The sequence below is a fragment of the Bactrocera latifrons genome, unplaced genomic scaffold (genome assembly GCF_001853355.1).
Source record: "Bactrocera latifrons isolate USDA-ARS-PBARC rearing strain unplaced genomic scaffold, ASM185335v1 scaffold_10, whole genome shotgun sequence".
NCBI lineage: Eukaryota > Metazoa > Arthropoda > Insecta > Diptera > Tephritidae > Bactrocera > Bactrocera latifrons.
In genome coordinates this window covers 2,378,470-2,392,969 of record NW_017534408.1, presented here as the reverse complement: position 1 = coordinate 2,392,969, position 14,500 = coordinate 2,378,470, and the positions used below count along the sequence as shown (strand labels likewise).

Here is a 14,500-nt window from a genome sequence, read left to right as displayed (position 1 = left end):
TGTGGGGTAAATGAATATGTCAAATTTTATGTGGAATAAGGCCGAAAGCGTAATCATGAGCATGTAACTTGTGATTTATTGGCGTGTGAGTGCTTTGGTTAGCGTGAATGTTTCTTTTTAATATATTTTCTTATTAATAATGGTTTGCTATTTTTATTGTTGTTTGTAAAATTCGACTTTGTACCACTGGCATTTGCTCATTATGGGTACTTCTCCTTACCGTTCCAGGCATGCGCGCTTGTCCGCGTCTGACCCTTTTTCGTCGCCCTTGACGCACGGACATCGCAGCTGGTAGTTTGACAGAAACGACTCAACTCGTTGAGCGTGTGAAAGGACTTTTGACGTAATAGTGCGCCGGGCGAACGCAGACAACCGCCAATCGGTAGATTCTTGAAAGTTTTACTTTCATTATTATAACACCTGCAAAGAATATATGAGTCGGTAGGGGGATGTGTAGATTGACTTCGGTTTACAGTTAAAGAGAGATATAGAATAAATCAAAAAATCTTATGAGAATAGAACTTTGTACTATAGTAAAATCAGGAATGGATACTAGCACAAATCCAAAAGGTTAACTTTCGGCAGATTTAGCTTCTCTGTGTAAAATATGATTAGCTTCATTTTCAAAATATATAAATAAATATTTAGAGGTAAGATTTTCGTTTATGACTAATAAGGAGATTTTTTGTTTTCCTAATCAAATTTTCTATGGAAAATGTGTGTGAAAAAAGTGGTTTTCCGTCGAGTAAGTTCTAGTAGCTATGCGGCTAAATTATGCGCAAAACATTGCCTACATTTCGGCGCGATATAGTAACACTTTGCTATCCAATATAAATAACCAAAATTTTAACAAAAAAAGATCAGGTCAACAGCTGACTTCAAATTAATATATAACAAGAAAGTTTTATTTATGTAAGTTTGAATAGTACTCGTAAGGCAAGAATTAATGCCGTAGAAATTAATTGAGGTCAATATAAGTAGTACAATTTCTTGAAAAGTTTGTTTGAGATTAAATAATAAGAAGATTGAGTTCAGTAGAAACCAATCTTCGCCACCAAGGCGCAACTGAGCCTTCGTCAAGTCATGAAAAACTCCAAGAAGATCGGACGTTTTCGAACTAAATTTTGTTCAGCGCTGAGACCAATTTAAGTATAACTCAATGGGTATGTAAATAAGCAAAATTGTCGCATATGAAGAGCAACCGGCAGAGATCCAAGAGTTGCAATTTCATCCAGAAAAACCAACGGTTTGGTGTGGTTTATGAATCGGTGGAATCATCGGTCCATATTTGGTAATGATACCGGTGAGAACGTAGCCGTCAATGGCGACCATTAACGCGCCATGATAAATGACTATTTGAGGCCCAAAATTGAAGCTCGTGATTCCGGCGACATTAGACTTTAATCAAACGGCACCACTTCCCACACATCCCATCAATCAATGGGTTTATTGAGAGAACAATTTGGTGAGCAGATAATTTCACGTTTTTGACGGGACAATCTCGCTTTGATCCAACCGTAAAGCAAAACATAACGCGTGTTACCAGTCGAAATGCTCGAACGAGTCATCGAAAACTGGACTCAGCGAATGGACCATCTGAGATGGAGCCGTAGCCAATATTTGAAAGAGATAATCTTCAAAAAATAAATGTTAAAGTATTTTCTTACGTATGATAAAAAACATTTGCAATTAAATTTGAATTTTCTGTGTTTTCACTTCTGTGGATCACTTCTTCAAATTATTCACATCGTTTCACAATATATTAAAAGTCAGCCACTTGAGTTCCAGCGCTTGAAACTATTATGACACAGAGAACACCCACTCACGCACACACAAACACACAAAAAATAACTGCTACTTTTTCATGTAACGCATCTACCGAATTGCACTCGTATTGTATTGTATTGTATTGGGACACCTACGACTATTCAGGTACGGCACCGGTTTTCTTATTGTTGCCGTGCGCATACGCGTTGTACCATAAATGCCATCGCCAGCGATTTGCAGTAGATTTTTCTCCTCGAAATTCTGCTCTTGACCGTCAGACATGGTCATCGTGGCCTGCACCGCTATATCCGCCCAATGTGACGACTTTTGATTTGCTATTGTCGTAGTTGCGGTCGCTTGCAACGCTGCCGCCACTGTCACTGACACTTTTCCAGCGGCTTTCAAGTCCACACTGCGCTGCTGTTCACTCAGGTATTTAAGGCAGTAGGACTCGGGTATTTGTAGCAATTTGCATGCTTTGCGCGGTACACGTAACTGGGCGGCTAAAAAGTTCGGCTCTGCCGCGCGTCCACTCAGCGGCAATCCCGCCATGAGCCGTTCAATTTCCGCCGTTTTACATTCGTCACGACGCATTGCAGCGCCGCATTCTTGCGATTCCCGTAATTGCCGCGTTGTTGCGGCTGCCACGGCAGCATCATCTGCAGCCACTTGATTGACATGTCGTAGGCGCTGCATTGGTCTTGTCAACGCCGCAACCGCATCCAGTTCGTCGAGCAGACGCGCTGCTGTTGCTGTTGTTGTTTTGTTGGCGGCTGTCGCGTTATTGCTGCACTTGCGTGTACGTAAACTCAAGTGGGTGTGCAATTTGAATGGTGATTGAAAAGCGTTTTGCCGCGTCTGATGCAGTTTGTCTTTGAGCAGGCGGAAGGAGGCGCGCATCGAGCGCGAACGTTGCAAGGAGGTGAATGCAGCGTCACTGACTGGCGGTGGTGAAGCGGTGGCATCGATGAAGTCACTCTTGGTTGGTGTCACATCAGAATCACTCTCCTCTGCGCCGCTTTGGTGGTGGTGCATGAGATTTTCTTTTTGTTGTTGTTTGTGTTTGTGCTGTCGTCGTGCATCCTTTTTATGACTGATCAATTTGACATAAGCGCGATTAGCGCGACGACGTTCCATTGTTTTTTGTATTAAAAAGGGTGTTCTACTTCATTGAAATCACAACATAAATGTACTTTGAAGGCAAGAATGTAACAATATCACAGTTTGTTTTGTGAACTAAATGAAAATTCTTAAATAAACACGGCGCGCACGAAATCGCCGTTAAAACCGGGGCGCGCATGCGCTATGAACGATAATTTCCACCAGAAAATCACACACAATAAACTCGGATGTGTTTGAAAAACAAGCGACTCATATGTTATAAAAATCGAAACTAAATCTGCGCTCAGGCTGGCAAGCGTTTCAACCCTCGGCTGAGAGACTTCATTTGCTACTCAGTCAGCGGGGAAATCAGTGAGTCATTAACTTCATATGTAACCTTCAGTGCGCATATGTATGTATGTGCTGAAGTGTAATGTGCGCTTAGGGTAGGTATGCGTCCCCTTTGTTTTAGGCGCTCTCTTCTCTGCTCTCTCATTTCAAACTTGCTTAACGCCTAATGCGTGGCAAAAACAAAACAATTCAAGACTCTCTAACATACAATTTAGCTTGTAGTTTTACCTGTGTCTATAGATGTCCCTGAAATATTTCAAAACAATTGAATACATTCAAATTTAAACGAATATGAATAAGTCTCAAACTCCCTGCCACAAACACATATACTATATAATTTACCTGCCCGCTTCTGTGAAAAATTAGTTCAATTACCCCATTTTTATACCATTTGAAGTGGAGAGGAAATTTTCATTGATGCAGTGGTAAATATTAGTGGGAATTTGTTATACACTGTGAGAAATCGCATGGTAAAATATTTTTATAATTAAAATTATATAATCAAAAAATCGAAATTGACTTTTTCATTGCTTATACATAATTTACTACATTATATTACATATATGTACCATAAAAATTTCAGCTTCCGCTGTCAGATATAAGCAATTTATAACTAAAACTTTGTTCCAAAATGAGTTTAGTATAACCAATTTATAACCAAAACTCAAATTTTGTTTGATATGAATAGTTCTGTTATAAACTTGTGAAAAGTGATGTTGCGTTATTTTCATTTTAGGTGACAACATAGTAATATTCTTCAGTAAGTGAAATAGAAATAATAATTATGTTGTATGAAAGGGATGACTAATGATCTTATGTTGTCATGAACCCACGAAGACCTACACAAAAAGAGCGTTTGTGTGAACCATAGCTTATTTTATGATTAAGATCTCTTTTTTCTTCTAATTAACTTCGTCCATCATCTTTCTCATGTATTGCTTGATAATCAAAATTATTGTTTATTGAAAATGTTATTATCTTTTTAGAAAAAGATTAGAGTTTTGGCTACAAATAAATTCAGAAATTTAATTTCACTGCATTTTTTGCATAAATTTAAATAATCGTCATCGTGTGTTTTGGATAAAACTGCTGGTTTTACATTTTTATTAAAAACATAGAAGATTTGCTGATATCCTACAGATATCAAAGGAAAGTATTGATCTTACGCTTTGTCCAATGTGGACTCATATTCAACCATCCATCGTGCCTACAACAAGCGCTTGAAAAGCTACGCTGCTCCCGTAGCATTTCATTTTGCTATTGCTACCGCTCTCACTTTGTCTGGAGCCATAGCATTGCCATAGCAGAACAATGTAAGAGTATGTACTCTGCTCTGCTCGGAGTTTTGTTAGATAAAAAACTATAGCTGTAGAAATAGTCAAAAATTAAGTGCTGTGCTCTGCTCATGGTAACGTGCTAGACATGGGAGAGCTGTAGCACATGAAAACTTTAATTAGCTCTGCTCTTCCAATTTTTTGCTACCGACACGCCAGAGCGAAACGAATGATGGAAAAAGCCTTCGGTGATAATTATTTGTCGCGACCAAATATTTTGATTGTTACAAATTATTGAAAGAGGGTCAAGAACGGGTTGACGACGAAACACGTTTAGGACGACCATCAACATCAAATGATGATCAACACGTCATTAAGACAAAAGAATTGGTGTTTAAAGATCAAGGATAAACATTCAGAAATCTTATTGGCAACGTTGGAATATCGAAAGGATTAGTGAAAACTATTTTGAAAGATCATTTGGGCCTAAGAAAAGTGAAAGCACGATTGGTTCCAAAATTACTAAATTTTTCGCTAAAAAACAGTATCGAGTCAACGTCTGTGAAGCAAATCTTTGCGACCACCAGGATGTAATGAAACGTATTACTACTGACGATGAATCTTGATCTGTACTTACTCGGCCTGATATTGTGGTAAAAGTTAGCCGGGTGTTATGCATTGTGTTCGCGAAGCTATTCGTGAAAAGAAACCGGAATTATGGGCCGACAGCTATTGATTTTTGCGCCACAGTAATGCACCGTCGCATACTGCATTGATTTTTCGTGAGTTTTTCGCCAAACTTTCAACCGAGGATTGCAAAAAACGTAGGCACAAGTATATTGGGCCAAGTGGGATTACTTTGACTGGGACAACATAGATTTTGAAGAATAAATTGAGAATTTCATAATTGTGAACAAAGTCTTACTATTTTTTGGCCATAATAGTATATGTATGTTAAGTATTTATTTTCCAGTGCAGCTAGCTTCAAATTAAAGTTCTATTTATTAGCACAAAATCACATTCGTTCAATAAAACAACATATTCAATACAGTCAACTAGGTAACTAATCCCTTAAATTGGTAAAATATGCATCCATAAATAAACAAATGAATATATGTATGCATTTGTGTACATTCCCATTAATATATAGCAGCCTGTACACAAATATGCTTCACATAATCTATAAATAACCATCAATATATGCCATTATACACATGTTTGTATGTATAAATGCAGACTATTTTCATTAACAATCAGACTGTGTAAATTGCTCGATCATTTAGTCAAATAAACATAAACACACACATACTATACTATCTAAAGAGTACACATGTATGTGTTGAGCTGTGTATACTGTGATAATAATCGGCAAATCACAAGCGTCTTGTCTGCGCTATAAACGCTTCATAATTCATATTAATTTCAGTGCAATTTCAGAGCGTTTAAGAGCAGCAGCCAGTCAAAATCAATTCAAATGTATTTATACTGCAATCGTGTACACATACATATATATGTTTATAGCTATATGTGTGTGTGCTCGTATGCTTGCAGTCTGTTTCCTTTACTAAATTTGCTTTATTATTTAAGTTAATTGCAATTTCCTTATTCAAATCAGACAGCACAGCTGGTGCTGGTCCTCGCCAGTTCGTCCACGACACACACACACACATGCAAGCATATTTTACTAATACTACCATGCAAATGTGTGAACTGAACTGAAGACAGACTGGAGTCATAATAGTTGGAGGCGTTTTTGGGGTGAACGAAGGTCATGTTTATGTTTTTCATTAAGACATGCACAGTTTAACTGAGATTGTTCGCTTTACTTTACTTTTATAGCTGTTCGCAGTACAGGATGTGTGTATACTCTATATAATATATAAATGTATTCAAATGCATATATACATAGATTTAGAGTTGTAATCTTGAACAGGGGTATATTAAGTTTTCCCCGGAGGTTTGTAATAACCAGAAGGAAACGTCGGAGACCCTATAAGGGTGATCAGCGTGACGAACTCAGTCGATTTGGCCGTCTCCATATGTCTGTTTATACGCGAAATAATCTCTAAGTATTTTAAGATAGCGTTAAGAAGTTTTGCGCACATTTTGTTATTCTCAAGACGCTGCTCATTTGACTGCTATAGTATATATTATATGTAGCTGCCATACAAACTGACCGTAGAAATCAAGTCCTTGTATGGAAAACTTTTTTATTTGGCAAGATATTTTCACGAAATTCGACACAGATTATTGTCAAAGATAGCTCCACAATCTCCGAGTAAATTTTTAAAATCAGACTACTGTAGCATATAGCTGCCATACAAACTGAACGATCAAAATCAAGTCCTTGTATGGAAAAATTTTTTGGTTGACAAGATATCTTCCTAAACTTTGGCATAAATTCTTGTCTAAGGTAGCGATATAATCTATCAAAAAAATTTTCAGATCGAACTGCTGTAAAGTAGAGCTGTCATACAAACTGACCGGACCTTGTATGGTAAACTTTTATATTTGAAACGATTTTTTCATGAAATTCAAAGCAGATTATTATCAAAGGTAGCGCCACAATCTCTGAATTAATTGTTCAGATCGGTCTACTATAGCATATCTAGGCTGTCTTAGATATGCTATAGTAGACCGATACAATCTCCGAATATATTGTTTAGATTGTACCACTATACAGCAGCTATATGCGGCCATACATTTTGTTTTAAATGTGAATTTTAGCTTCGGTGCAGCCAAAGTTAATATATTTTCTTGTTTTCTATTACCTATATGACATACATACACATATAAAAAAATGAGATAAAAATGTGTAGTAAGTATCCGCCGCTAGTTTTTGCTCTTTACTTGTCACATCATCGTCTTACATTTATTTAATAAGAGTGAAAATTCAACGGAAACACCAATTGGACTCGCTTGACGTTGCGCTTAAGCCAATCTGTGTAGTTCCTCTAGCTAAGCAATCGTAAGCCACCCACATTCAAGTTTTCACAGTTTACACAGGAGAGCGGATAAATTTGATTTACAGCAATGCTATGCGGACATATGCACATACACACATATACATTTATGTTTCTTTACATAAGCATGCATATATGTACGTACATATGTATATAGTATATATGGCAGTTGAGTCGTGACTCCATAATCTGCTCGGCGATTATGCAAATCCAGCCTGTAACACAGCATTTCAACAGCATAAGTTGTCTCCCTAACGCCCTCTCATCAGCTGTCTACCTATCCATGAAGTTGCTGCCATGCATCCAAGCATACTATATGTATATATGAGTACATACACACACACTGACAAATCTTTCGGTCATTTTACAGCTGAAAAATCTCAGTCAGTGGACTGTGCGGGTTTCGGGTTTCGGGTGTCGGCGCGTTGAAAGGATTTTTGTTTTATCACCAATAAATCTAATGGATTATGCTAGCGCATCAAGTGAGCAGTCAAGCAGCTGAACAACTGAGCGAATGAGCGCGCAAACAAGCGACTAGCACAACGTAAAGACGATTGTAGGAGGCTGCAGACATGCAGCACTCGTATTGACTTGCGATTGTGTGGTGTACGAAAAGTGGCTTAGGGGACTAGCTGTCTTCTCTAAATTCCCATTAATCAGTTATGCAAATTTTGCACACAACATACATACATACATGTGTGGCGCGCAACTTAAGCAGAAGTGTAGCTGCAAATTTAGGTTGGGGCCGTCTGATGCGAGTTGATAATTTGTATTATTGCGGTAATTTTGAAACTGAAATGTCAAATTATTAGCAAGAAAATGCTTTCTACCATAATTTCCAATTCTAAGCTTCACCTGGGTAGTACGACAATATATGATACTAAATACAAATTTTATATAAGGGTGATCCTAATTTTTTTCAACTGATTGGAAGCGAGTCGATTTACTTCTTGCGTTCTAATGTTGGACCTTTGGACCTCCAGTAACCTTAGCTGGTGCTGTTTGAGAACCAAAACGTGTGTGTCTGCAAAATCCTTCTGACTCAGAGTGAATCGTATGAGGTACTCCGAACTACTGGCTCTTAGCAAAGTCAATCTCAATATTCTGTCGGACCCTTTTTTCCAAAGCTGTAAGCAGGCATGTGACATGGTATACACCTTTGACGAACCGAGGGAAGTTGATGGGATTGATATTAACCGCCTAAATAAATTTGTGGAGAGCTCGAAACGCTTCGACGATCTATGAGGGTTTGGTGTTCAACTTTTATTAATTTATGAGTAACACGAAGGACGACTACTATCTGTCCAAGTGAGATCCATTGATTTTGGATCAGCTCTGCGACTTAACCTAACTTAACATAAATTTGGGAAATCGAAACCGAAATTGCGAACAACTAATACACAGACATTTCAGAAATATTACTCAAAAATTGTATTGAGAATATTTTATGACTTATTTTCTCAAAAACCAAATATAAAGCGATCAATAAATTAAAAAAAAAAAAAAATTAGAAACCTGGATTTTCTTAATGGTATTTTATTCCGAGTCTAAATAACGTAAGCATAAAGCACCTTTGACACACACTATTACAAATTTTATATATAAACTATAAATTTATATATAAGAGCGACCCTAGTATGTAGACCTGAAAAGCTGCTGTAGGCAAAGGCATAGATATAAAAAATACCAGCACCTCCTTTCATAGATATACTACATACATATGTATATCATAGTGTATCGCCGAATAAGTGACTTTTGTCCGTTCAGCCCATAAAGTCCGTAGATTGTAGTACATACGAAGAAACAAACACACATATACCATATGCGGCTTATTGCCTCAGCAATATTGCCTGGCATTTAGTAGTACAGGAGCTGTTGTTGTTATTGCATATATCCCTTTTGTTGTCAAGCTAGTTGTTAAAAGTTCAGTAGAGAATATGCAAATGACTCTGTCAAATTTGCATACGAAACATGCGGGTGTTGGTAGGGACAGCGGGGACTTGAGCATAGTCGACCTTTGACAGCAGCGACCCAATAGCTTAGAGATACTCATTCTACTGTTCACTGACTTACGAGTGGCACAATGCATACACACATGCACATACACTACTACTGTTGTATACAGAGAGGAGAAGTAGAGATAAGCCACTGTACAGATTTGTCGTCGCGGGAACGGAGAGTGCGGGTATTTGTCGGGAATTACTTGTAAATAACCGAAAATGCATGGATTTGCTTGTGGTTCACAATTTACATGGGATTTGTGCGAATTTAACTGCATGTTTCTACTCCAAGTATTTGCACAAATTTATGTATTCCCTCGAACACTGACACACACACACTTATACACTTAGACATATACTATATGCATATTTATTTGCATGTATGATTTGAGTCAAGGACGTTCACGATGACTTCGAGCACTACAAACTCATATACACTAAGAAAATAAACAACAAAAACAAAAAAAAATGAATACTTGCAGAAGTTGTGAATTTGCATTTGTATGTGTGCGCATGTACTACTTAGACGTTTGTATGGTATATGAGTGTGCTTTTAGTTTTCTCAAAATTGTCTTTTATTGAGGATAAGCTAATAAAACTGCGTAGAAAAGGTTGAAGATCATAAATTATGTATAGTTTATATTATGTATGAAAGTAGTTGAGTCAATACACTAAGGCTGGCCGCAGAGTGGATCGTAGAACAAGGTTCAGATTACCAACGATCTTAAGGGTTTACGGGTTGCAAAAAATTGGATTTTTTATTGTCTTATTAAATTCTGCAACACCTCTAGAATATTTAATCTAATCTATTTAATATCTAATCTATTGTCGTAAATCAAGTAGATCCGAGTAATAGTTTTGGAGATACAGCCTTGAGAACTTGTGCGCTCGAGGCTAACTCGGCTCTTTAAACGGCAAGATTTCCCGAAATCCGATCTTCATGAAAGACCTTTGAGATACAATTCTTAAAGGCTTGGACGAAAGATTTTTTTTCGATTACAACTATTTGGAAAAAAATGTCTCGAAAGTTTTTTTTTTTGTTAAAATTTTTGCCAAAACCACAATTTTCAGTTTATTTTTTTTTCCTTCGTCAAAGTTCTTGATGATCTTGTAAGGAGTTATCCTGCCGAGACGGTCGATTTTTATCCACAATCTTTAAATGGCCTTACCTCGAAATCTAGTCATTGTTGCTGTTTCAACGAGGTCATCCAGTGTTACGCTCATGAAATGTTCTGTTTCGATCATAGGGAGAGGGGTCTGAAATGCGTAGGGTTAGCTGGGAGGGGGTTAGATTCTGGATAAGTAGGAGTTTAACTTGCTACACTATCCAGAACGAAGCTGCGCAAGGGTCACTCTCGCTTCTGGTTGACTGCAAATCATGTGATTTGACATGGTAATGTCATTTGGTGACGTGCTGTGATTTGTATTGATGAGGTGATGTGACTTGGTGAGATGTGTTAATATGATTCGATATGGGTCTCTACATATGTAGCTGCTGCTCATTCATATGGTTGATTGATGTTATGTGGCAACGCGATTTTATTTTTGTTTTAATGTAATTTGGTTTGATGTGTTGATAAATTCGATGAGAGCTATAAAGTTGCAGACTTCTAGCTATTCTTAATTCTAAATAACAAAAGTGATCGCGTGACTTATTAGAGTTGATTCTGCTTTTCTGTTTCATATAGTTAGCAAGATCCTTATATTTGAGAATGTGATGTGATTAGATGTGGGGTTGCGATTTGATGAGGTGACTTGATGTGGTGATAAAATATAATTCGATATGGTGATGTCACTTGACTAGATGTGTTGATAAAAGTCTCAGACTTATAGCTGTGGATTATTGTAAATAACAAAAGTTAAGGTGGATTGATTGAAAAACGCGTGACTTATTCAAGTTGATGTGATCTGCTGTGATTTGAATAGAAGTTTTGCCTTTCTGTTTAATATCAGTAGCTAGATGGTTGATTGGTATTGTCATTTGATGATATGATGTGATAGATGTGGTGACGCGTTTTTATTTAATGTGGAGATGTGATTTGATTTGAAACGTTAGACCTAAATTTATTGGCTCCTATCAGCTGTTTACCATACAGCACATAATAAAGGTTTAGATTGTTGATTAGAAATCGTGTGACGTGGTCAAGTTTATTTCTTTTGATCTAATGAGTCGCAGTAATTTAATGAAACCTGTTCGCTCCTGACCCCATTATTAGGACCATACAGAAAAAACCTTAGCATGGGGAGGGCATAAGATGGCGGCCACTGATTGGATTGGTGAAAAACTTGCAAAAAATTGTTGAAGATCACCAGGCTGCTTTGAAAACTTCGAGTCTGAAACGAATTCTCTACGATATCGCACCCTTTCTTGGTTGCTGTCTGTGGTGGCAGTGTTGGATTTGAAGATAATATTTCTAAAGATTTCAGGCGATCCTCAATTTTCAACTTAATACACTAAGAGAGAATTCGAAGTGATTCTTTTAAAGATATTTTTGTCTCCCCTTTGGTGACTAAGCCTCATTAGGTTAGAGTGAAAAGAAACAATCGTTCTTCCTAAACCTTCATACCATTTATTATATTAATCAATATAAGCATATACATAATATCAAATTTTCTATTTGCTGCTCTATAATGTCAATCCGTCCGTTTTGTCTCAATTCAAACGGGCAACTGTATGTTATTTAAATTTTTAAATCGTGAATTGGCTTTTTGATTGAATTCGTGGAAATAGATTATTGTGTGCAAACATAAAAATGCCGTGACAATGGTTGAAATGATAGATGAACATTGTGCCTGTCTAGACCGTTTCTATAATATATGCACACATCTGTTTATCGGCACTTCAGTTGTACCCTGCAATGAAACGTGCTAATTCTAAGCTGACTTAATTACGGTTCCTCACGTTCATTTTCGTTTGATATAAGTAATTAATCATTTAATTTAATGTGACAACGTACTGGCAAATTTCAACTGTCTGCTGATGCATCCTTTCCACTGTTTTTTACTAAACTTTTAACTTGCATTTATATAGCATGTTTTCTATATTCAACTACAACATATTTCGGTTTATTGCTTCGAAAAAACTGCTAAACAATTTGAGTATGAGATGAGTTTTAAAGCTGTTACATGGAGTGCTGTCGGCGCTACATTGTTGCATGCTATAAACATAACCAGTATGGCTCCGGGCTATATTTGTGTATATATGTATGAATCTGTATAGATATGTGTTTATACAGGGTGTACTCAAAAAGTATGGCCTCGTTCGCAACTTCATTTGTTACGTTCACATCGATTTAAGTGTTCAAAGAAAAAAATTTGAAATATTGATGGAAGAATATTTTGGTTAAAATATCATTTTTCCCCGAGAACTTTTGTTTTTGAAAAAAATATGTATTCATTCTATGTTCTCAATCTACTTAATGTTGTCGCTTGCAAAATAGTCCCCATTCGATATTATACACTCATGCCAAAACTTCTTCCAATCTTCGAAACACTTCTTACACTCAATTTTAGGGATTGCCTTTAGATCTTTCAGTTGTGAGCTTTTAATGATAGATGACTTGTAAAACGATGACCCATTTAAGGTTCACTTAATTTTTGCAATAGGAAAGAGTCACACGGAGCCAGGTCTGGCGAGTATGGAAGTTGAAGGCCATAGTTTAACCTAATCAAACGAACCAGAGTGAAATCTGTCTGTGCAAGTGGCTCCGCACTAACAGATTTCACTCTGCCTGATGTTTTCTCCTTTCAAAAATCAAGAGGTCTGTGAAAGGATTTCGATCAGATGACATCAGAAAGAATAATTGAGGTTATCACAATTCTGTCGTCCTTGGGCGGATAAACATCCGGATCCGCTCCGGTTACGTAGACATGACTGTAGTGGAAACAAATAGTGCACATAAGTAGTGTTCAAAAGATTGAAGATTGACTACTTTGAACGTGCCAGCAATAACATTGATGAATAAATGAAAAACATATGGACCTGGTCTATGAAAAGGGAGCTAACGTGCGAAAACTAGTTTATGACTTTTTGGATTCTATCACGTGAAAAAGCAGCCCATCTTCCATTAGAATCAACTAAGATTTTTTGACACCTAAGCCCCTTTCCGTAGACCAGGTCACATATATAAAAAAATAAAAACAATTTGAACAGGCCTCAGAATGGACTTTATATATAGATATGTCTATAAGTGTGATTTCATGTTTTCGTTGTTATTTACAGGTTATTCATATGTAAATATACTATTTAAATAGAAAACCAAAAAAAAAGGGGAAATACTAACTAAAAAATGAAATGCAAAAATACAAATTTAATGGCTTCAACATGACAAATGCAGTGACACAACACAAATCACAAAAACTTGATTCAATCAAAAAAATTAGAGAAAACACTCAACGTGTTAAAAATTGCGACACAAAAGCAATAACAAACAAATGGGTGTCTAAATAACAACATATGTTACATAAAAGGCAAAAAACGTAAATGTTAGTGAGAATAATAAAGACATGACTGAATAGTACTACAAAAACAACAAAAATAAGTAAAGCGGAATTATGGCAAAAAACGGCAAAGAAACTTGCCCATTAAGTTGCTACAAAAGGTAGAAGGTAGAAAGAACAGTTAGCGAGACAAAAATTGCGCTGCAGGAAATAAAAAAAAAAATAAAATAAAAATAAAGTCTTTACGAAAACATCAGCGAATAGAGTTGTAAAATGTGTTGCGAAAACAGATTTTATTTTGCTAAGTTTTTATTGTTTCATTTTACTTTTTAAATTCTTAATTTTTATTGTGAAATAGGGCCACTCACAAGCAGCTGCTCTAACGAAATTTCAGCGGCACGCGATTTGCGTGTTCTGTAAGAACGTCTGTCATAATTTTTACAAATCAAACTATTTCAATGATTGCTTTTAAGCAAGGTTGCGAATTTTATAATTTAAACATTTTTTAATAAAAATTAGGTTGCCAATTTTAAATTTGCAAAACTGTTACTAAAAATTATATTTGCAATAAGAATTCAGAATTAAAAATAGAAAATTTAAATTG

At 36.5% G+C, this 14,500-nt stretch overlaps 1 protein-coding gene across 4 annotated transcripts in view; it reads right to left on the bottom strand.

Annotated features, from left to right (window-relative positions):
- Positions 1-14,500, bottom strand: part of LOC108966747 — a 40,255-nt gene that overhangs the window by 14,424 nt on the left and 11,331 nt on the right. For 3 of the 4 annotated variants that reach the window (XM_018929791.1, XM_018929805.1, XM_018929799.1), the window contains exon 3: positions 221-420. In XM_018929791.1, coding sequence (XP_018785336.1) covers positions 221-420 — 200 coding nt within the window. Of the gene's footprint in view, positions 1-220; positions 421-1,922; positions 2,905-14,500 lie in introns of those variants that run through there. The other variant, XM_018929784.1, reaches the window with a different exon arrangement.